General features: G+C 45.9%; 1 protein-coding gene across 1 annotated transcript in view; it reads left to right on the top strand.

The window, feature by feature from the left end:
* The first annotated feature begins 440 nt into the window (after positions 1-440).
* Positions 441-22,606, top strand: part of LOC149359353 (multidrug resistance protein mrp-7-like) — a 39,267-nt gene continuing 17,101 nt past the window's right edge. The window contains exons 1-10 of the mRNA XM_089567645.1: positions 441-603; positions 1,909-2,166; positions 3,701-3,904; positions 5,479-5,625; positions 7,583-7,676; positions 8,690-8,895; positions 11,187-11,363; positions 19,949-20,116; positions 20,937-21,118; positions 22,502-22,577. Coding sequence (XP_089423771.1) covers positions 532-603; positions 1,909-2,166; positions 3,701-3,904; positions 5,479-5,625; positions 7,583-7,676; positions 8,690-8,895; positions 11,187-11,363; positions 19,949-20,116; positions 20,937-21,118; positions 22,502-22,577 — 1,584 coding nt within the window. The 5' untranslated portion in view covers positions 441-531. The remainder of the gene's footprint in view (positions 604-1,908; positions 2,167-3,700; positions 3,905-5,478; positions 5,626-7,582; positions 7,677-8,689; positions 8,896-11,186; positions 11,364-19,948; positions 20,117-20,936; positions 21,119-22,501; positions 22,578-22,606) is intronic.

The raw sequence follows: 22,606 nt of genomic DNA, 5'->3' as shown, positions 1-22,606 counted from the left end.
CAAAAAGCATTTCAAGCACTAGAATTTTGTCTTAGTGACCCGCTTTTGTGGTCTAAATATCAGGTTCCAACTATCACACTCGTGAAAGCTGGGACCTTTGATTCCAGTTGACAGCCATTTACCTGCATTTATGCGCTGTGTTATCGTATCAACCCCCCCCCCCCCCCCCCCACTGTAATGCCAAATGGTACTGTGGGTAAAAGATAAATAAATAAATAAATAAATAAATAAATAAATAAATAAATAAATAAATAAATAAACAGAAGCAGACCTGTTAAAAATTCCGTACCTAGGTTCTATTCCCCCAGGTCAGTTAAGCCACGTCCGTAAGCCGCACACTCCTTTTTACCAGACAAAACTCCAGCAGAAGCGTTTCTGCAATTAAGATGCAACATTTTTAAATGTAGCCTTCTAATGATATATTGTTTTGTCATGCGCAGTGGTTTGATCGGAGCCTCCAGTCGCTTCGGTTTCCTCCAGTCCTTGATCCTGCTGTCGGCGTCATGCGTCGCCGAGGTTCTTGTGTCTAGCATGCACTCCTACTACATTCTGCAGAACCAGCTGAGAGCGCAATCTTTCCTTCAGTTCGCAGTTTTCAAAAAGGTACGCAATGCTTGACCCCAGGAAAGACATCCGCTGCCAAGTACGGTTACTAATGCTGTCGTTGAGTCACTGCTCCAGCGACGCAAGTTTGTGGCGGTGGAGAAGCTCATTGGCCCTTATGTTAGTGCGGCGTCAGAGCCTCTCGTTGACGCGTTTTTGCGGCTTTACCCTCGGGACAGGGCCTTCCCACTGCCTGACGCGCTACAGAGAGTTGGCGAATCATAACTAATGAAGTGGTAGGTTAATACTTATAACGAAATTAATACCTGCTTCCCAATCAATCAATTAATCAGTCAATCAATCAATCAATCAATGAACCAATCAATCAATCAGTTTATTCTGCACTGCAAAGACACTTCACAGATTCAGGCCTGCCGAAGCCTCACTGGGCTGGTATGGCATCGCGAGAAGTCGCGTGCGGCGCTTACAAACTAAGAATACACAGAAAGCAACAGAAAAGTAGGATTGCAATAAAACGTTGAACACATCACACTTCACACTTAATTAGAAAAAACGCTGAATCCATTAAACATCAACAACAAATGTACATCAGGCAATGTAGGCGATGAAGGTCCAGGAATATATGACCATGAAAGAGACGGCGAGACAAAACAGGCGATAAATTATGCCAAAAATTTCCACGCAAAGTTAAAGGTCAGATGAACACAGATGAACGCAATAGTTTTTAGTTCATAATTTGTACTCACAGGAAATTCACTTGACGGCAACACAGTTAGTACCGAAGGAACATAGAATACACAAGTCATTTTACCATAGTTAGTGGAACAGCGGGTAATGCTACATCTCTCTTTTGGTCTGAGAGATCTACTCGGAACATACTCAACTTTATACGCACTTCCCCAAAAATGTTTGAGTGCAACCGTTTCAAATAAGAGAGCATTAAAGTTTGGGAGCCTTCGAAAACCAGAAACATCACATTCCTTTGGAAGCTGTAAATCGTAATCAGTGTTTTTTAAGATTGAGCGCAAGATGGAGTTAAGTCTGTTTTCCCAACGAAGCGCACAATGCCCACAAATTGTTATGCCATACTTTAAAACACTGTAACCCAAAGCACGTGTTATTGCCTTTCTAACGGCAAAATGCATGTAGGTTCTAATATTGAACAGCAAGCAAGAAAAAGCAGGCAATACGTGAAGCCTCGCTCATGGATTGACTTAGTTCACTTTGACGCTTACCATCCTCTCATTTGCTAACTATATTGCCTTTCTCAGCCAAGAAAGCTCCTAGTCATCGTGACCGTAATAGACACTCGGATCACCACACACTGCTGCTTGTTGTGTGCAGGTAACTCGCTTATCAGCTGCTGCCCTAGCTGGCAACCCTGCGGGCCAGGTGTCGTCATTCCTTTCCGCCGACTCGTGGCTAGTGGCAGTGTCCACGTATTACCTGCCCAATGCCATCATGGGTGTGGCTTGCGTGCCCATAGCCTTGGCTGTACTGGCTCGCCAACTGGGATATGTGCCAGCGTGCGCATGCCTCGTATGGCTTGTGGTCGTCGGAGCCGCATCCTTTTCCATGGAACCTCTGCTTGACAAATACTGCGTGAGTGTGCACTGTCCGTATGGCACTGACGTTGCGACCCAGGGTTCATAAAGATTCCAAATGCTTTATAGCGGTGAATCCAGGGAACGTGTTTTAAAGGAAATTTAAATTGGCGCAATAGTAACATTACCTAAACGGACACCGAGTAAAATACTAGGCAGTTCTCGTTCAGAACAAAATCTCACGTATGGCTTTTTTCCCCCTATGTCGACCGTTATTCGGCAGCTAAGGAGGCGTTTGTTGCTGTTCAAATTGGATTAAAGAATTTTCGCTCCACTCAATATAAATGCGCCACGTCACGGCCGGAAGGACACCGTGATCGTTCTTAGGAAGTGAAGGGCGGTGACATAGCATCAGAGATCCGCACCAAGAACTCTCCTTGATGTCAGCGCAGTTTGTGCGCCAAAGTGGCTGGGAATGTTGATGCCTGTACATGTTTTTGTTGACTTCTATAGCTTACAAGAGCTTCATTTTAAGGAATAGTAGCATGTTTCATATGAGACCGCAGTAGTCTGTCGATGCAGGGCAAATCAATTTCTCAATGAAAATCGAATGAGGATTTCCGCCAGAAGAGTAAATCAGCGCATAGCGGCCATTTCAAGAAGTTTTGCAGACAGGATAGCTGAAGTCAGCTTGTCACTGAATCTGCCGCCGAGCGATTAACCTGGCGAGAACATTATTGCAGGGCAGTTGGTACATACCTGCCGAATTTCTAAAGCAAAAAGACAAAGACACCTCATTTCTTATGTCCTCATCTTTTTGCTTTAGAAATTCGGCGATCGACCTTGAAAGTACATTAGAACATGGAAGTCTAGAGCAAGTTTGCGGATCGCAGAGCGCAAAATTTTTTTTGCCTTTTTGGCGTGTCGCGCACGCTTTGTTCGGCCACATTACAACAGGGATCTTTAGGATATGTCAGTTGCGGACATAGCGGTGTCTCGTCCTCCATGTTTGTTTACCTCTTTGCTACCGTTCAAATTTATTATAGTGGTCGTTTTGAAATTGAGCACCAGTACTGCCATAGTTGAATATAGCGGGGTCATTTGCAAGCACTTTAAAAAACCGCCGAGGATTTTAGACGTGGTGATGGTTCATTTTAGAGGTGGTTCCAAGATCATAAATCTAGTGTCTGTACATATGTATTTTTTGCGAGAGAGAAATAGTTTTTGTCACTCGAAACCAAAATGATAAAAAGATACCAAAGTGCGAGATGGCAGCGCTGCATTGTTTTGAGGGTTTTATTCATTTGCAAGCAGCTTCTTTTGCCCCGCCGCGGTGGCTCAGTGGTTACGGCGCTCGGCTGCTGACCCGAAAGATGCGGGTTCGGCCCCGGCCGCGGCGGCTGAATTTCGATGGCGGCGAAATTCTAGAGGCCCGTGTACTGTGCGATGTCAGTGCACGTTAAAGAACCCCAGGTGGTCGAAATTTCCGGAGCCCGTCACTAAGGCATCTCTCATAGCCTGAGTCGCGTTGGGACGTCAAACCTCAATAAAACCATAAACCAAACCAGTTTCAATTTTCTTTTTTTTTACAGAATGTTCTTTACAAGTACAGAGACGAGCGATTGAAGAAGTTCACAGAATTTCTTTCAGTAGTGCGGCTGGTCAAAATGTCAGCGTTGGAAGACGTATTTCAGAAGGGCCTTCATCAACTTCGATTGAAGGAAATCAACCAGGCGTACAGCGTCAATATTTTAGACGGCCTTCTGGAGACACTGATTAGCGCCTCTACATCTGTGGTAAGAAACGCAGGAAAGTGAAGGCGCTTTCATTCTCCCGATGTTTAGGGCGCATCATTGCTGACTTTAATATCCGTTAACTAGTTGCCACATCAATGGTGTCCTCGATTAATTATGGCAATAATTCTGCCACCTGAACTGTGTTATTATTTTCTATCCATGTAGCTAACACCGCAATGTGTTAAGAATAATAAGGAGCTTGTGATAGATGTTGGTTTGCTATCTTTTGGGGATGGTTGATTTTTTTGTGTTCTTGGCACTATATGAGGCCTTTATAATTTTATGCCGCGTTTTTCATTTCTTAGCTTTTATTTATTTCGTAGATTGACTGCATCTAGCTTTTTGTGAGCCGTTCATAAACAGGGTTGATGAAGGGCTGCTGAAACTGTGTCGAGCATTTAATGCGTTTTTGATTGGCCCCTGCCAAAACTTTTTTCACGTCTTGTTTGTTTGTGTGGGCATACGAGGAAATAGTGTCACATTCTCTGCGTACTGCTGGAGAGTGCAGCTGTTCTTTTTAATTCCTAGTCCTAAAGCAAACTTGCCTCCTGAAATACGCCTAAAGGCGGCTCTTGCTTTAGTAGGGTGCTCTTGTACGACCACTTCGTTATTTCCCTCGACGGGGCTTTGGGTGTCCACTGGACGAGAGATATGCACCAGTAGCTGTCTCACGGCAACTTCTACATTTTGCGGACTTTCGTTTAAGGCCAGTAAAAAAAAGCTCCGTAAACGGTACCTTGATCCAAGCACTAAAGCCAGCTTCTTCACTGGCACTTCTTTCCCCAAGCGAATATCTAAAAAGTTCACTAATTAGCCTTTCATGAATAATTACTATCCGATCGGAAAAATATTGCACACTATGCGATGCGACTATCAAGAGCATTCTGTTGGTTTCTGACGGCTACGACACTGAGTATTCTACTGAGTATTCTTTAGAAACCTTTCTTGTCTTTAGCTGTGAAACGCGGTATGCTTCACGCATCTGCCCCATTTTATTCCTAGAAGTTTTACCTTGCACTCTGTCTGCACTCCTCGGTCACCCTACGCCCCACTCAAACGAAAACGTGTCCAACTTAGCAACGCTCGTAAAATGTTACACGAGAAAGTTCTGTGAGAAGTGACGCCACCGTACCAAAGTGCAAAAATGTGCAAGAAAAGGCTGGACGTCGCGCCGAAATAGATATTGTAAAGAAAGTGCTAAGAATGCAATTTCTTCCACATTTGTCGTTTTCGACATATTGAGAGCACTTATTGTATTGTTACTAAGCTTGTCAAAATTGGAAGTGTGGAAAAAAAGAGTGCAGTCAATTGCAGTGAAAAGAGCAACGCCGCCTAAGGCGCTCAGAAAGAAATTTATCTCGCCCCGGTGGTAGTGAAAACAGACTTACGACGCAGTGCGGGTGCGCAGAAGAATGCTGAATGTAGTTCCTGGCAATTATTTTAAGCGTGGTGTTCGGAAATGGGTTGATTGGCTAATCATGAGATATCGATGTTACCATAGAGCTAGGTAGACCACCGGATTGTCTATAATTTTTTTTTGTCGCCGTGTAAAAACGCAGTTGTCTTTTTTTCAGATGATCATGCTTGCTTTTGCTTCTGTGACTTTCATGAATCCGGATGGCATACTGAGCCAATCAACCATATACTCGAGTGTGTATATACTCACGCTAATGGATGCTTTCACAAATACTATGGCTCACGCCACGAGGCTGAAGAGCCCGGTGAGTACACTTGCTGTGTAGCGTAAACGCTGAATTTCTCTAATGTAGCCGTTTTCTGTAAAAAGCAAAACCTACCGCGAACTCAATTCACTCGCGTTGTTGCCCCGGGCACAGTTTTCTAGAACCGCGACAGTTTCATTTCATGAACCTCTCATATGCATCGGTGCTAAAAAGTTCAAAATAAAAATAGATTTTTCTCGACTCATCTCACTTGGAGCTCGTCAAGCGTGGCATTGGGAAGTCTTGATTCATTCGCATGACAGAGGTATATACTGCTATCACTGTGCCCAAGCCTACGACGGCCGGATAGAACGTTGTCTTAACTGGGGGCTTAGAGAGCAATACAATTCGGGCACTTTGTTAATCGCACCTGGAAACATTCCCACCTTTTCAAGGCAAAACTTTGTTTCACTAGACCACGAACCACTTGTCCCAAGTTTAGTGGAAATACGAAATATGATGCTTTTATCGTGTTCTCCGATTATACAGGCACGGATTAAGAGAGCCCTCAACATATTTGACTTGCTAAGAAACACGACATCGTCACGTTCTCTATAGGAACGGAACTAACATTCGCAAATTTGTGTTTTTCCCGCGCACTATTACGGAGTGGTGCACTGTACTTTGGTTGCTACTAACCAGCGTCGATTCCATTGAGCATCTGAACTGTTGACACCTTTGCGTCCTTGTAATCTATTTACTGCGCTAGTTAATCTTTTCGTTTTTACTCTATTACTTCGCTCAAACTGCGTTGATGGTTCATCGCTACGTAAAGTCTTTGTCAAAAGTAACCAGGCTGCATGGTTGCTTCTAGCTCGTACAGTGGAGCCCTTACAGCTTCCCTGAAGCTCAAAAGGTCGTTAAAGGTAAGGACTGGGGGTCTTCTTACCTTCCAACACCTTTTGATCTTTAGGAAAGCCACAAGGGCTCCACTATACAAGCTAGAAGCAAACCATGCAGCCTGGTTACTTTTGTCAAAGACTGTACGTTCATCGCTTTGTTTCATTTCGATATTCCTTCATTACTTGTGCTATTCTATTTCCTCCTTTGTTCTCGCAGTAGTGTATTGAATTGGTATGCTATGCACTGTTGACGTATTTTTATTTCCAGACAGTGTTTCTGTGTTTTTTGCTTCTTCATATATGCTATTGCCATTATACTTTATCATTATTTGTATGCCACTTTCTCTACGCTGCCAGGGCCTGCAGTATTTTTAAATAAATAAATAAATTTATGCATATGCCTATACCCTATACGCACGCCTCAGAATCGTAGGTTTACAATTAGCGGTGTCGCGTGAAAACCCTTTTTCACCCTTTTCATTTTTTTTGCGTAATGTTTCATTTATAGAAATTATAAATAAAACAGTTGCAGCTTTATAGAGGCAGTTCATAGTTCGCGCGTTCTGGCTGCAATTACTTCCTTCCGTCGACATGTTACTTTCCGTGTTAAGAGTGGTGCGTTGCTGAAGCCTTTTTTTTTTTCAGACTGTTTGTTGACATGTTCGGTGTACTGTTTATTGCCATGTCCTTGCTCATACTGCACCTATAAAGTTGCCGCATTTTGCACCGGTATTTCTTTGAACTTTTTATGTGCTTCTGACTCTCTTCCTCTTCACAAAGCTTCAGGCGCACACAGGTCCTATTAATACGCGAATAGGGTTCTTTTGAGTGCACAAATAGCACATCGCAATGAAGAAAACTATACCTTGACTGCTTAAAACATCAATGTCCTTTCGAGTAGATATCCTGTTCAGTGGTTAAGAGGGCTCAAGTTCAAGCGCCGTATGAGTGGGATTCTCTATTTGAGGTGTGCTTCTCTACCATGGAACAGTTCGGGGGGTCTTTTTGGAATATACTCGACTATAGCCCCGTTTCGCCGAGTGCTTTATTATTTTAAACGATTGTGTTGACATTTTGAGAAAGGTATTCTGCTTTTCTTTCGGTGGCCCCTGAAGGTATTTCGCAGCTGTCGCAGACTGATCTCATTTTTTGCTGAAGAAGAATGGTTTCCAAGTGAGCGTGAAAAGAAAGTGGGATCACCAGTGAGCGGTAAGAACTTTGAGCACGGATCTATACTTTCCATTACTACGCATGATACGTTGAAAACGGACTGAAAAAAGAGTTTACCGCCGCATAGTGTCCTATGAAAAAGATAATAGTTTTGTTGAATGCATCTTGTGCTTCTTAAAAAAAACCTTACATATTATCAGTTTTTTTAATACTATCTATTTAGGTTTATCAAAACGTGGTTTAATGCTTACCCTTAGGAAAAAGTGCCTTTTAGATCTGACTAATTTGGAATTACAATTGATTATTTTGTAAAAATATTTCTCTAAATTTCATCGTTGATCTTTACAGTTACGAAAACAGCTTGATTGGGCCTGGGTATTGCATTTCTATAGAATTATAGTATTATCATTGCTCGACGAATAATGGCGCCTTGTGTTCTTACACTGCACCACTTTTAAGGTTGATGAACAGCTACGTTTAGTAGTTCCTTAGCGCTTTTCAGTACTTCTACTTGACTTCTGACTTTCCGATCCCAATTCCAGCTGACGTGATACTCTTCAATCCCAGCTAGCACGTATGTTGTCACGTCTGCTTCTCTTAGCACAGACAGCAAACTATGTTGCTTTCTTATCTGCACTCATTAGCCGCTGACAGGTATTTATAAAAAAAAATATTCGCATTTTCCACAGTGCAGACGTGGAGGCGTAGATTTCCCCATTATTTCTCCAGGCAGTACTTTAAGTTTTCTTTTCGGTATATTCGCAGACTACACACAAAGCAGACCGCTGTAGAAAGAGGGCACGTACAGTCTTTGACAAAAGTAACCAGGGTCTATAGTTTGCGTATTCATCATATAGCAGAACGCTTCCAGTTTCCCTAAAGATTAAAAAGCCTTCGAAGGTGAGGAAGGGTTCTACTTACCTTACGCACATTTGCAGCTTGAGTAGTGGCCCAAGTGCTCCGTTATACAACAGAGAAATGAACCACGCAACCTGGGTACTTTTGGAAAATACTGTACCAGCGACCAAACAGCCACGGCCGTTGTGTTCCAGTTGGCGAGGTTACGATGAAGGACTGCTCTTTCACCTGGTCAGCGAGGGACTGCGACGCTGACAGTCCTGTCCTGGCGGGCATCAACCTGCACTTGGAGAGCGGCTCTCTTGTGGGCGTTGTTGGTCCCGTCGGCAGCGGAAAGTCTTCGCTCTTGTCCGCTATTGTTGGAGACATGAAGTGCTTAGGAGGCTCTCTCGCGTTCAACGTGAGTGCTGACTGCGACAGTTTTGTTTACATAACGCAACAAGGACATTGACCACTTGTAGTATCTAGTGAATACAATCTTAGCCTTTTCTGGCTAGTAAGTAAGTGCACACGCAGATAATCGGCTCATACAATCGGTAATGCCTCTCAAACGATGATGGAGGGTCAACTTTATCAGACGCGCAAATTCGCTTCAAATATTTGCCATTGAAGTTCTAATAGTGAGGACCTGTAAACCGATCGAAATTAGGCGATGTCTTTAGGAAAAAAGTTCTCAAATTGACGAACTACTGCATGCACCGTATCTTAAAGTGGCGATTACAATAAGCAGACCGAAAATGAGAGGAAGACCTCGGCGACATATAGCAATAGGCAGACTAGTGGCCTCTGACCAAAGCTAACAAACTACAAGCTGCTGACAGAAATAGCTTACGTCTCTGTCGTTGCGGAAAAAAAAATGTGATTCTCGGCTGTACTGCATTTAAATATGTATCTATACGTTGCGGGTTACGTACAGAACAGACCTGCGCGTTGCGGATTACGTAGCTTTCATATTGTGATGGATTCGAGTGTGAGAAGACCGCATTTTTCGTGAACAATATATTGAGAAGCCCTGGACAAATGCTATAGACCTGTGGAAGCGCACCCTCCACTGAGTGGCAGGAAAAGGTAAACAGACGCAAAGCTAGCAGACGCAGACGCAAAGCTAACAGAGACTTGTAGCCATCACAGCGGCACTCGCAAACGCAAGGAGCTGCCATGTGAGCGTGCGTGGCAAGCGAGATGCGCGAAGCGGCGCTCCCCGCAGGCGCGGGGGTTTCGAACAGCGCGAGAAATCGCCCAAATCACCCAAAAATAACTTAAGTCATATTCGACATCTGGCAAATCTGAAAGAAAAAGAAGCGAGTTACCCTTTTAGAGAGCCAATCCCCCGCAGTGGGTACGCGCCATTATCTAGAGGACAACAACAACAGCAACAATAGAGAGCCTGAAACCTGGTTGGTGCTTACACCACGCATAAATACTGGTAAACAGCGCCTGCAATATAGACTTCCTTCTCTTCTAAGCGCATACAAATCTGCCAATTTCAACTTGTTTACCTGCACTCATCGTGAGCTGCGTTTTTATACATAGACTGTGTTACAAAATGATTTTTTTTCTTTAAACTGCACTAAGTGATGTTTTTTGTTTTCTCTAATTTGTATTGTTTGATTCATTGTGCTTTTTGTTGTACTCCTAAAAGATACTTAACTTATGTAATGATGTTTGGATGACCATGTAAATTGCACATCTGTACAAACCAGAGGTAAGATTTTTCTTGGTGTTAATAATGTGTTTTCTCTGAATTGTTTTCTTTTCTTTTTCGGTTATTTTTTTTTGTCGCCTATCACTGCTGCCCGGTATAAGGGGGCTGCGGCTCAGTCAAGCTGTCTATGACAGCTTTTTCTGCAGCTCCTCTGTCAATTTTGAGGCAGAAATAAAATTGATTGATTGATTGATTGATTGATTGATTGATTGATTGATTAATTGATAAGTTACCTACTTCACCGCAGAATGCGCCATGCGGGTTGTATGACACATATGATACGGAACATGTACGGATACGGAACATATAAGGAACATATAGCAGAATTTCACTTGGTCGATATTTTTTATTGCAATTTCCCTAGGATGATCCCTTGTTCACCGGTAAGATTTTTGTCCGGTTCGGCGTATAGTTTCCTCGTTAATTGTTGCTGTTATTCCCTATAGCTTCAGAACGGCTCTGAATAATTAGGTTAAACGAATTTCCTTGGTACGTGTAGTCATACGAAGCGCCCATAGATGGCGCCAGAAGCAGCAGCGACGGAATCAAGGTACCTCGAAACGCGCATGTGTGCAGGCACAACATCCTGTGGGGCAATATTCGGCGGAATGACACAGTTACAAACACTCCTCCCCTTTAGCCTTCCTTTAATTATAACGAAAATTTATCACCGCATATCATGTGTCAAGAGACGCCTATCTTCGAGTAGTTGGAGAACTTAGGCGTAGCGTTGCTTTCTCGGGTAAATATTTATTCAGCTTTGTCACATACCACAGCTGGTCATATAAATGTGAAGGTTTGTTGTGATCACTTTTCTGGCAGTGCATGTGTTTATTCTAGCTTGATTATGCAGAAAAACGAAGAAATTACGAATTCTGCAGCGCGGAAACACGTTTCTTTGTAGTCAGAATAACTTTGCCATTAACAGAAGATTCGATTAAAGGAAATGCTGTAGGCTTTTTGGTGTTACTTTCTCTCTGCTGCAGGGCAAAATTGCTGTCGTTTGCCAGCGTCCTCACGTTTTCAACATGACCATCAGAGACAACATAGTCTTCGGCCACAAGTTTGACGAGATATACTATGAAGAGGTGCTCGAAGCTTGTCAAATGATCCGAGATATTGAACGATTCCCGGCCGGCGATCTTTCAGAAGCAGGAGAGAAGGTAACGTAAACAAACCATAGAATTTAATTGAGGCGTTTAACATGGCGAAGCGTACCCACTGTTAGTGCGTCTACGTGATACGAGTTCATGCTAATAATTTGCGTGCATGTTTGCTTTTGTTAACAAATGCTTTCCTCGCCACTTTTTTTTTTTTTAGAATCTAACTTCAGGTGGTGATGGCGATTAGCTTAATACGCGGCTCACCCCTGATTCAGTGAAGCGTGGGAAAACCCCTACACGTGCAACTAGTAGGACATGGCAAATTATCGCGATGTGAAATTTATGATTATTGACCTACTGCAATTATAATGAACAGCGTAGATTAATAAAAACTGGTAGAAAAATGCAGGGCTTTCCCAAAATGGTGCAAGAAAAAAGTGCCCGATGTAGGGATTTTTGTCCTAAGAAAGGAAACTTTTTGTTGTAGCAGGAATGTCACTGATTTGATTCAGGGCTCACCAAATAATATCGCTGACTTGCTCCTGCACTTCATTAAGGAAAACATCTATACGCTTGCAGTGTTTTCCTTTTAAACAGATAATAAGTAGTACGGGACCTTGATGGTTTCCGCAGATTTCAAGCCATGTAATGTACGATACGGTTTTTTTCTATCCATACCCTAACTTAAACCAAACATTATGTTAATTTCGTCATCAAGAGCAGGTGTAATCCTTAAATGCATCAAAGGAGTGGCTCAGGTGATTCTAGGATGGCTCTGAGATGGTGGCGACCACTCTCGGATATTTACTTTTCGCGTTCCTTGGTCGCCGGATCTTCCCCTTCTTCAACCGCTTCTGTTCTTCTAGCTACAGCAGCACGTGTGATCGCCCCGGGTGCTTCCAAGGCTTTAGGACTCCCCACATACAAGACGCCCTCTTTACGGCGCACTCAGCTTCCTCCTAGCTTGTGTGACTTTATATGCCGATGTGTTCAGCCGCTTCTCTCTGTTGTGCTGAGCAATGTGCTCAGCGTCCCAACCTGCTTCCACAGTTTGAAGCGCGTAGCACTCGCTTTCTTGTCATCGACCTGGGCGACGTGTTTGGCAGCTTCGGCCCCCTTCTTACCTTCGTATGTGTTTCGCAAAGCTACCATAGGCTACATATGCCAACCTTTCTGCGACTTCTGTAATCGTTAAACCGTGCCTCCTTCATTCTGTACCTAGGTTTAACCACGTCAGTAACTTATCCACACCGAGAACGCCACTTTGGATGAGCATTTAAAAGCGCAAATGAAGTTATAAAAGGCTACAAAAGCGACTGTGTACAATACGTAGAGGAAGAAGCCACCAGTTACAACGTAAAGCGCACGTGGCTATGGCAACGGCAGAGTTGTATAAGGCATTGGGAAAAAGAGCTACTGTGATTGCGCTGTTTCTTGTTCGAATCCAGCAGGCGGCTGTGAAATGTGGTACAGTTTTTGCTGCTGGCTACCACTGGGAGGAGAATTTCAGATAGCTTCGGGTTCACACTCGGCCCCAAGTTCACTGCGACTTCTAGGTCGTATTCGCCTAGGTTTTGCCTAATATTGTACCGAAGAGCATGTCATGTTCTTATATGAATAGGCATGAATGCAAGAACGCGCACAAATTAATATGCACTGAAACAAGTAGTCAAGATTGTGCCTTCCTACACACGTTGGCATAGTTGTAAGGCGTCACCAGACTGCAGGAACAACTTTACTAATCAATTGGAGCCGTTAGAAGAAAACACCCTGCATGTACGTTTCAGCATCACAAATATCTACGTTGCGTCTAGCTAGCGTGAGTTGGAGGAAAGTAACGGGTGTGTGTTGCACATCGAGAGGAACGTGACACGGGGATCAAATTCCCGAAGCGACGCATGGTTGTATGAGGGACGCAGTAGTGGAGATATCCCGATTAATTTTGATCATCTGGGGTTCCTAAACGTGCACCGATAGCGCAAAGAATACGGGCATCTCACGCATATCGCTTCCATCAAAATGCGGCCGCCGGCGCTGGGATTAAATTCCATGACCTTCGGGTCAGAAAGCGGACGCTAAACCACTAAGTCACCGCGGCAGGTAAACAAGAAAAAATAGAGACTGCACTTAAGAACTCTTCTGGGAGGGCGCTGCAAGCAGCCGTCTCGAACAGACGCACGTTCGCATCGCTCCGACTTTTTCAAGCTTTTTGGCCCGGACGTTTTTGGGCTAGGCTCCCAAAAATGAATGGGCCACCGCCATCGTGTTCCTCGTCACCTGTGGACGACGGTTTCAACGCTTCCGCGTCAACGACTACCCCAGGAAACCATCCGGATGCATGGGATACGCCTACCGCCGAAGCCGCCAACATGGCTTCGCAGCAGCCTCGGCAAGACGCCGCGGTAACATCGCTTTGCAGCGGCACAGATAACGCAGCGGCCGAACCTGACGCCGTGCTCGGCGCCGACGAAAGCATGGCGGATGACGAAGCCATTCAAGTGGTTGCGACGATACCTGTCTCCAACCCATTCTCTGTTCTTTCCACGGAAAACAAGCCGGGAAGCGCTCCTTCCGAGGTAGGATCTTGCACTTTTCCGTTTTCGAAATTTGCCAAGCAACCTAGGATGGGGTCAGGCACCTCGCGGATGGCCCAAGAAAGCACTCGCTTTGAGAACAAACGACACGGCGTAAAACATGCCCACTCGCCGATAGCTATAAATGCTCGCTTCACGGATGCGCATTATCGATCGCTAGGCTGTGCCTCAGCGTCCATAGTCACCCCAATGGGCAGAATCGATCACTTGGCTGATAATGAACATACTGAAGAAGATGATTGGCAGCCTGTTAGGCGAAAGAACAAGGCCGCAGCCGCCGATCCAATCAGTGTTAAATACACTGTGATAATTAAGCTAACCTCACCTGGACAACTAGGGACACTCCCCGCACACTGGCTGCACGAAGCTGTTGCCAATGAGCTTCGAAAAATTCATTTTCACTCTGGCTTTCAAGTACGGCCTCTTGAACGCAGCAATCAGTTTGCTGTCGACATATCGCATATGCATGCCAGAGACCATCTAATTGGACTGCAGTCTCTCCTAATTTCTGGAAAGGAGACACCTATTCAAGCTTATGAAACCATACGCCCCGGCCAGATCCGTGGGGTCATTTATCGTGCCAACGGGTTAACAAGCGAACAGCTCATGGCAAACCTCACGTGCTACTCGTGCAGGATAATAAACGCCAGGCCTATGGGCAAGAACGGAGCAGCTCTAATCACGTTTGAGGGCTCCAGACTTCCCCGAAAAATTCATCTGTACAGCATACTCCTCCCGGTGACACCTTATCACCCGAAGTCTATCATATGCGAGACCTGTCACAAAATCGGACACAGGGCAATTTCGTGTCCACTAGTCGACCAACGTCGATGCTCGTACTGCGGTCGCCTTGCACATGGAAACCTCGAGGTTTGTCCGACGGAACCACTTTGCCGCAATTGCAGAGGTCCCCACGTAGCCACGGACCCAAAGTGCCCTGCTCGGCGGCAGGCCACAAAAACATTGAGGAATGGCATTTTCCGTCGTATCCGAGTATCGCGACGAAAAGAACGCAAACAACAAGCCGAGATTCTACGTGGTAACCAAACGGTGTCGACGTCGGTGCACAAGAGCCCTGTCAATACGCAGCAATCAGCCTCGGAGTCAGTTGTGCTTGTTAATCAGGACTTCCCTCCACTACAAAGTCAGCCGAAGCAGAAGACACGAGACAGCGAACATAAATCTAAACGGCAAGGCGCGCACAAGCCCTCCACACAATCTGAGAGCAATAGTGAAAGGAATGCCACCTCATCTCTAGCCGCAGTTTTTGAGCATACCGCGACGGCACCAAAGCAAGCGCGCATTCATCGGCTTTACGCCGAAACACTCCGTGATACGCAACGCGGCGCGCAAACGAATCTTGCAAAAGATAGTCCGCGTGCGCTACACTTAGATGAAAACCAGCTCACGCGCATTATCGAACTGGTCACTGCCGAGGTGATCAAGCGTATGCTCCCACTCTTGGGAATGTCACAGGTTTCTCCGAATCAAGAGCCCGAAATTGGGCATACATCATCTTCACTCCCGCGTACCTTCCAGTTTAATAATGGCAGGAATTAGCGCGAAACCACATGACATTTTTGCTTCGGACTCTCCTATATGGTTCTTGCAATGGAACTGCCGGGGAATCCGTCGCAAACAAGCGGAACTTCAGAGGAGACTGTCCATCACGCCAACGCCTCCTATAGCTATCCTGCTTCAGGAGACTGGCCTTAATAACCCCAATTTAATAGGGTACAAACCTTACTGCACCCCTTCCATAGAGCACAGGCGTCCCGGGCCAGGATCGCGATCTGCGCCTCCAATGGCCAATGGGCAGGCATGCGTTCTTGTTCTGTCGCGCACGGCCCACACTGAACTAGATACTTCCGCGTGGTGCACGCAGACGCAGGAGGTAGCGGGAGTACGCCTTAGCTTAGATGGCGACCAACAAGCCTTAGTTTTTTCAATTTATGCGCGATCATTCGGTACTACGACATATCGAGTGGATATGTCTTTTGTAGAACACTTCTTAAGGATATATCCCCAGGATCGCGTTGTAGTTGGGGGTGATTTTAACGCCATGCACAGCAGCTGGGGATATAATCACTCAGATGCTAGGGGAAGGCACCTTTGGCAGCAAATTGTCAGAGCGAAACTGACCATAGCCAACGACCTCACGCTACCTACTCGCCTTGGCCAGCACAAAGGTCAACAAGACACTTCCCCAGACTTGACACTAGTGTCTCATCCCAGTGAGATCCTATGGTCGAGGGCTGATGATGTCATGGGCAGTGATCATTATCCCGTGGTGGTCTCATGGGCTCCTCGAGGGCGAAAGTCATTACAGCGGCAACAACGCCGTCGAATAGAGGAGCATGTCTCGTGGGACGATTTTCGTAGAATGCTCGGTACGGTGAACGTTCCCACAGGGTTAGACGAGCTCATTACTCAGATCAGCGATGCCAAGAAGAAAGCTACAACGAAGCTTTCAGTCAAGTTTGATGCCCCAAAGCCGGACTCCCACCTTTTGAGTCTGTGGAATCGTAGGCTTCGTGCTCTCAAGGCGTATCGCCGATCAGGCCGGACACCCCATCGGAGGCGTGCTCTCACTCGCATCAGTCAAGAAGTTGAGAAGTATACTCTGCAGCTCGCTCTCCAAGACTGGCAGCTGCTGTGCCACTCACTCAATGGAGCAGCTAACTTATCGAAGGCCTGGCACATCTTTCGAGCCATCCTTGGACGCAAGAAGCCAATTTCCCCTGCCCAATGCATGGCCTTGAAGTTGAATGTCTCCCCGGCGAAGTTAGCTATACAAGCAGGGAAGGTATTTTTTCCCCAACCTGAAAATGCAGATGCCTTGCCTGCGGACCCCGTATCAGGTACATCAAACGATTACGACGTTCCCTTCACATTAGACGAACTGGAGGCAGCCCTGTATGACTCCAATCATAATAGCGCCCCAGGGCCGGATGATATACGCTACTCAACACTCCTGAACCTTCCCAAGTCACATAAAGTTGCCCTCTTGAAAGAGATGAACAAGTACTGGGCCAACGGTGATCTTCCTCTTGCCTGGAAGAAGTCAGTGGTAATACCGATTCCAAAACCTGGCAAGCCAAGTCGAACATTACAAGACCTCAGGCCAATATCGCTGACGTCCAACCTTTGTAAGGTCATGGAACGTATGGCTCTAAGAAGACTTGAATGGTACTTAGACAAGTACAACGTCCTGTCTCCTATGCAAGTAGGTTTTCGTCGAGGGCTCTGTGCCCAAGACATTCTCAGAAGGCTTTATAACGACGTTCTCGCATACCCTAGCAGCGCACAGCTCCGAGTGGTTGTTGGGGTAGACGTCAAAAAGGCGTTCGATTCCGTGCCCCACTCGACCATACTTCGCCGGCTACAGGAAGTGGGGATAGGCGGCAACCTCTACCGCTTCGTGAAAGCCTTTCTTGCAGAAAGAACTTTCTCAGTAATGGTTGGAGATACTCAGGGTGAATGGCAACGTAACCAAACAGGTGTTCCCCAAGGCGCTGTCATATCACCGGCTCTTTTTAACATTGCTATGTCAGGTCTCCCGCCAATGCTGTCGTCGATATCCGGTCTTAATTTTGCCGTGTATGCGGACGATATAACGTTGTGGACTAATTCAGGGTCCCCTGCAGAGCAAGAACTAGCCCTACAAACAGGCCTTAATGCCGTCCATGAATACATCAAGAAGTGTGGAATGGAAACCTCTCCCGAAAAAACCGAGTATGTGGTTGTCTTAAATGGTTCGCGAGTACGAGCCGAGGTCGAACGCAAACTTATCTCTCTTCATTTAGGGCACTCAGTTATCTGCCGGAAACCAACAATCCGTATACTCGGCATGCTTATTGACGAGGACGGAGGAGCCAAAAGCTGGCTTCGTAACACGATTCATAGCTGTCATCAGGCTTTACACCTTATGCGCCGCGTCTCTGCGCGTGGATGGGGAATCAAGGAGGTGGGGCTCCGTCAGATTACCCTGGCACTCATAACATCAAAAATCCTGTACGCATATTCGTACATGCGGCTTAACGCAACCCAACGCCTTCAGCTTGAGCGAATCAATCGCAAGGCGATGCGGCTAGTTACTGGTCTGCCGCAGTACTGCCCAGTAGTGAACCTACACGCTTGCAGCAAAATCAATGCCCTGCAGGATCTGGCAGAGCAGCAATCGCTAGCCCAGCGAGTCCGTCTCTCCACAACGGCGGCTGGCCGACAGATCCTGCGGGCATTAGGCTACAACGTTGACAACTTAGAGCCACTTTCGTCGGCTGCGCCGCCATGGGAACTGATCGACTTAGTAGACGGTATGCCATTACCAAAGAATATGAGTTCGGCTAATCCTCAAAGGCGCAAAGCTGCCGCCAAACGACACGAGAAGACATCATACAAGCTAGCCCAGGAAGGAGCCATCCAACTATACACAGACGCCGCTCAGTTTCAACACTGCGCCGCTATAGCTTGTCACGATTCTGTGTCAGATACCTCTGTAGTTCAACGGCTTTCCGAGGAACACACCGTCACCAATCTCGAACTCATTGCCATACGACTTGCCATTACTCGAATAGTAGAAAGGCAAGATCCGGCTCCTTGCACCTACCATGTCTACACAGATTCACAAGCAGCGTACACCGCCTGCCGCGCAGGGGGAGCTGACTATGCCGTTCTCAACACTATTCGAACAGAAGCCCGTCGCCTGCGAGAGGAGGGCTACACTGTCATTATCAAATGGATTCCTGCACACGAAGGAATCACTGGAAACGAAAAGGCACACCAGGCAGCGCGCGCAGCAGCTCTTTCCGCACCTTTGCCTGGATTCACATTCGTTTCCGCTTCCTGGCCCCCTAATGACGTTGCGCACCCGTCGTCGCCCCATATGGATAGGGCGGAGACATGGCATCGCGCACAACGCTATCGTCGCAGCATACTACAGCACTTGGCCAACCCTGAGCAACTATATCGCCGTCCACATAGCGCATTCCGGAGAGTGGAGGCAGTGCTCCTTCGCCGAGCCCAGACCGGCCAGCTTCTATCACCAGCGAAGTTGCATCTCATAAACCCGCGCTCATACCCGACTCCTCAGTGCCCGACGTGCCCTGCCAGAGGCACGGCCGAACATCTCCTGTGGAGCTGCCCTACCTTTGACGCAGTACGGGAGAGAGCACTCAAGTCCCTCGGCGGGCTTCGACCTGGAACCCTGCAGGAATGGGTCGATCCGCCATCGCACATCGGGCCATCAGACGCACTCCAGCTCTGGCGAACTTTTCTTTCCTACTTCAAGGAAGATGAAGGGCCAGGCCATCACTTCGCGGAGCCGACCTCGGGACGACACTACCTCGAGGAAGAAGCGGACACCGTTCCCCCACCCGCACTCCGACCTTCACCCCCACCCCCATCCTCACCCCCACCCTTAACCACTCCCCCACCCCAACCTCCATGAAGCACCTTAGTTCTGCCGCAAGGTATCGGCCTACTAAATGCAGAAATAAAGACGTTAAAAAAAAAAGAACTCTTCTGCTCACCTCGCGGGTTTACATCTGTCAAAGGTGCCTACTCGAACTTTATATGTTACACGCAATAGAGTGTAAATATGGATGTACGCAAAAAACAAATATGAAACTCTGCAGAAAATTTTAAAAAATACTCATTCTTTGAATACACAGGAGTTTCGCTCAGTTTCACTGAAACTGGTCTTTTCATAAAAATTTGACATTTCGAAGGCCGAGTTTGCGCAGTGACGAAGGCAGCTGCTGAGGACGGTACTAGTGGCCGTATTCCTCGCTTTGTATCTTTTCCTTGGCCACAGTGCCGCTGACATGAGTTGCCGCCCGTAAAGTCTTCAAGCCATAGTAGCAGGCCCTATCACAAAGGTTGCACATGTATCTGTGTTGCATTCATGAATTCACCGGAGGCCTCTTACTCAAGGGCAGTGAGACTAGGACCTGATATTTGAATTCATATGTGCAGATGGACTGCTTTTACCCATTGATTATTGCTGTCCAGGCAAGCATTGATCTAAAAGACACTGTTCAACGCCTGCAGGGTGAGATGCTGAGCGGAGGCCAGAAACAACGCGTGGCTCTAGCTCGTGCCGTCTACTCAAGGAGTGATATTTATCTTCTCGATGACCCAACTAGCTCTCAAGATGCCTGTGTCGCCCGTGGAATCCTGGAGCGTGTGATTGGTCCAGAAGGGCTTTTGGATGACAAGGTTTGTACACGGATTTTCACTTTGTTCCATCTTCCCGTTACCACCTGCAGTGAATGAAAATAAGTCCTCCTAACAAAGGGTACTTTTTTTGTAGCGTCAAGGAATCTTGATTTTATCCCGCACTTGGGTAATTAGTGAGAACTGATGCAATTGCACGTATTGCAGAACCATTCTAGCAGGCCAGCGCCAGCTCCGGTGAAACTCTAACGTTGGTTTTTGTGCATCAATAGAATGCATAACGGTTACAGAGAGTTCTCAATTCTTGCCAGTATTTGCGTTTGTCTGACTTCTATTACGATAACACTGGCGCCGCATTTAACACAAATTAATCCGGTCTGTGGCTCCAGGAAGCGCCATGAATATCAGCTCCTGCTCTCCTCGTAATATAAGGTTTCTGAGGTTGACGCTGGTGCTTCAGGTAAAGCGTGATATATAAGCATCACATCAGCAGTCCGAAACGAATTTTAATCTACTGTTAACGATTCTCTCCAGAGAGATCGAAAACAAGGGCGTTGAAATCGATGAAATACCTACCTAGTACTCTGAAGTATCAGAATACGTGTGACTGCGACGAAGACGAAAGTATACCTAAATAAAGATTTAGGTTCTATTTCAGGTACAAAAAACTATATTATAAATTACTCAAAGGTAACTATTAAAGAATGCTAAATGATGTTCATAAATCTTTCATGAGGCGTCACGCATTTTAGCGTATTGTTCTACTTTTCATGCTTTGCTCGTTCACTGCGGTGCCTTGTGACTGTGCTTAAGTATTTCTGTAGCTGTGGTTGCCTAATGAATGTGCGCATTGGCACCACAGACACGCATACTGGTGACCAGCAACACGCGACTTCCATTCCCCGTCGACAAATGGCTGCTGATGCGCAACAGTAGAGCGGTGGTTTTCCGGGACTTGAACGATCTCAAGAAGCACCCCGGAGCCCCAAAAGACCTTGAAGAACCGGAAAGGACGAGTGCATACCAGAACACTAAAAGATCAAGGTAACGTACGCGACAAAAAATTGCACGTGTAAATGTGAATCTTTTCGGACAGAAACGTACAACATTTTGAAAGCCTTTCATATTTCTCGTACAAGTAAAGTCAAAACACTTATATACGTTAAGAAGGATGGTACAGAGGTAAGACGAAGTGCTAGATTAAATATGGCGTAATAGTTGCATCATCTCCGCACTTGGTATGGTTCTTCCAAAGCAGAGCTTAACTTTTCTTTGTTGCGGTGCCATGGGGTTTCGTAAAGCACCGCTTAGTCAACCCGAAGGTCGACTGAAACTTTGTATTACAAATTATCTCGTTCTTCTGGTGGTACCTAATCAGTCTTGCACCTCTTTCTTTCGGGTGTCCTCTACTCTAAGGTTGCGGTTCGTTAACAGGCACTGATATGCATCAATGCCTTACATAAGAAAAGAGGAAGGGTACCGGGTAACCTGATGTGAGGTCTTGTATTCATTGACGAGTTCGAAGAGAGGTTTGGTGCATGGTGTTTGGAATCGATCGTTGCGTTTACATTTGGGACAGATTAATATGATTTGCTTTGTCCGTTCATTTATTCCTTTGAACTGAGGATGCTGCGATGATGAGAGCAACTGATGAATCTGGTTTCGCTTGGGAAACTTTAAATCTGCCGGTTGTAAATCTAGGTCCTCCATCCGAAAGGAACTTCTAAGAACTACCAGCAGTAAAGATGTTCTTCAGCCGCGTAATGTAGGCGTCACTTATTTCGTGTATGGCAGCAAGCGCCCAGACGTAGCGAGTACCGTGGTCGATGGTCAGGCGGCAAAATGTTTTTTGGTGAATTGTTGCGAGCGTATCTGCCGATTGTTTTTATTGCTGGAAGGTCGAAAGGTTGTCCATCAGCAGGTAGGGGCTCAACAGAGCTGAGCTTTTTAGTTTTTAGCTTGCATTTTTGTCAAGTGTCAAAGTGCCTAATCTAAATTCTAAAAAGTGGTATAATTTTTACTTACGGTGGAGTATACGCCTCTCAATAAATAAGGAAACTAACCATAAAAGTTAAAAAGTTAACTATTCCCTATTAGCTAACCAGCCTACTAGTTAGCACGTCTTAGTTGAATTCTGATGCGATACACCACTGGCAATGCTATACCGAGAAAAGCACCCTTCTAACTTAAAAAGACTCGTAGTATTTTCGTACACTGCAGAAAAGTCTTAGGTGAAACACTTAGTATACATACACATTGGGAGCTTCTAAATAATTTTTTCATTACTTCTAGGTGTTATCCTTTATAAACAGAACGGCTGCCTACGATGTACAAGATTTCTCGCTGTCTGCTGTAGTGTTACGTGATAGATGTGACATCATGACGAAATAACATGTAACTTGTTATTGGCGATTTCAATTTTTTTAGAGGAATCGAGCTGCGTTCAACGGCAGACAACGAAGCGGTTTCCGTCGTGAAAGAAGAAGGAATAGCGTCTTCAAAGGCGGGTGTTATTTCCCAACATTCACAGAG

Source organism: Amblyomma mixtum, chromosome 2 (genome assembly GCF_055824585.1).
Source record: "Amblyomma mixtum isolate Tamu chromosome 2, ASM5582458v1, whole genome shotgun sequence".
In the NCBI taxonomy this organism is placed as follows: domain Eukaryota; kingdom Metazoa; phylum Arthropoda; class Arachnida; order Ixodida; family Ixodidae; genus Amblyomma; species Amblyomma mixtum.
This window is presented reverse-complemented; position numbering and strand designations above follow the sequence as displayed.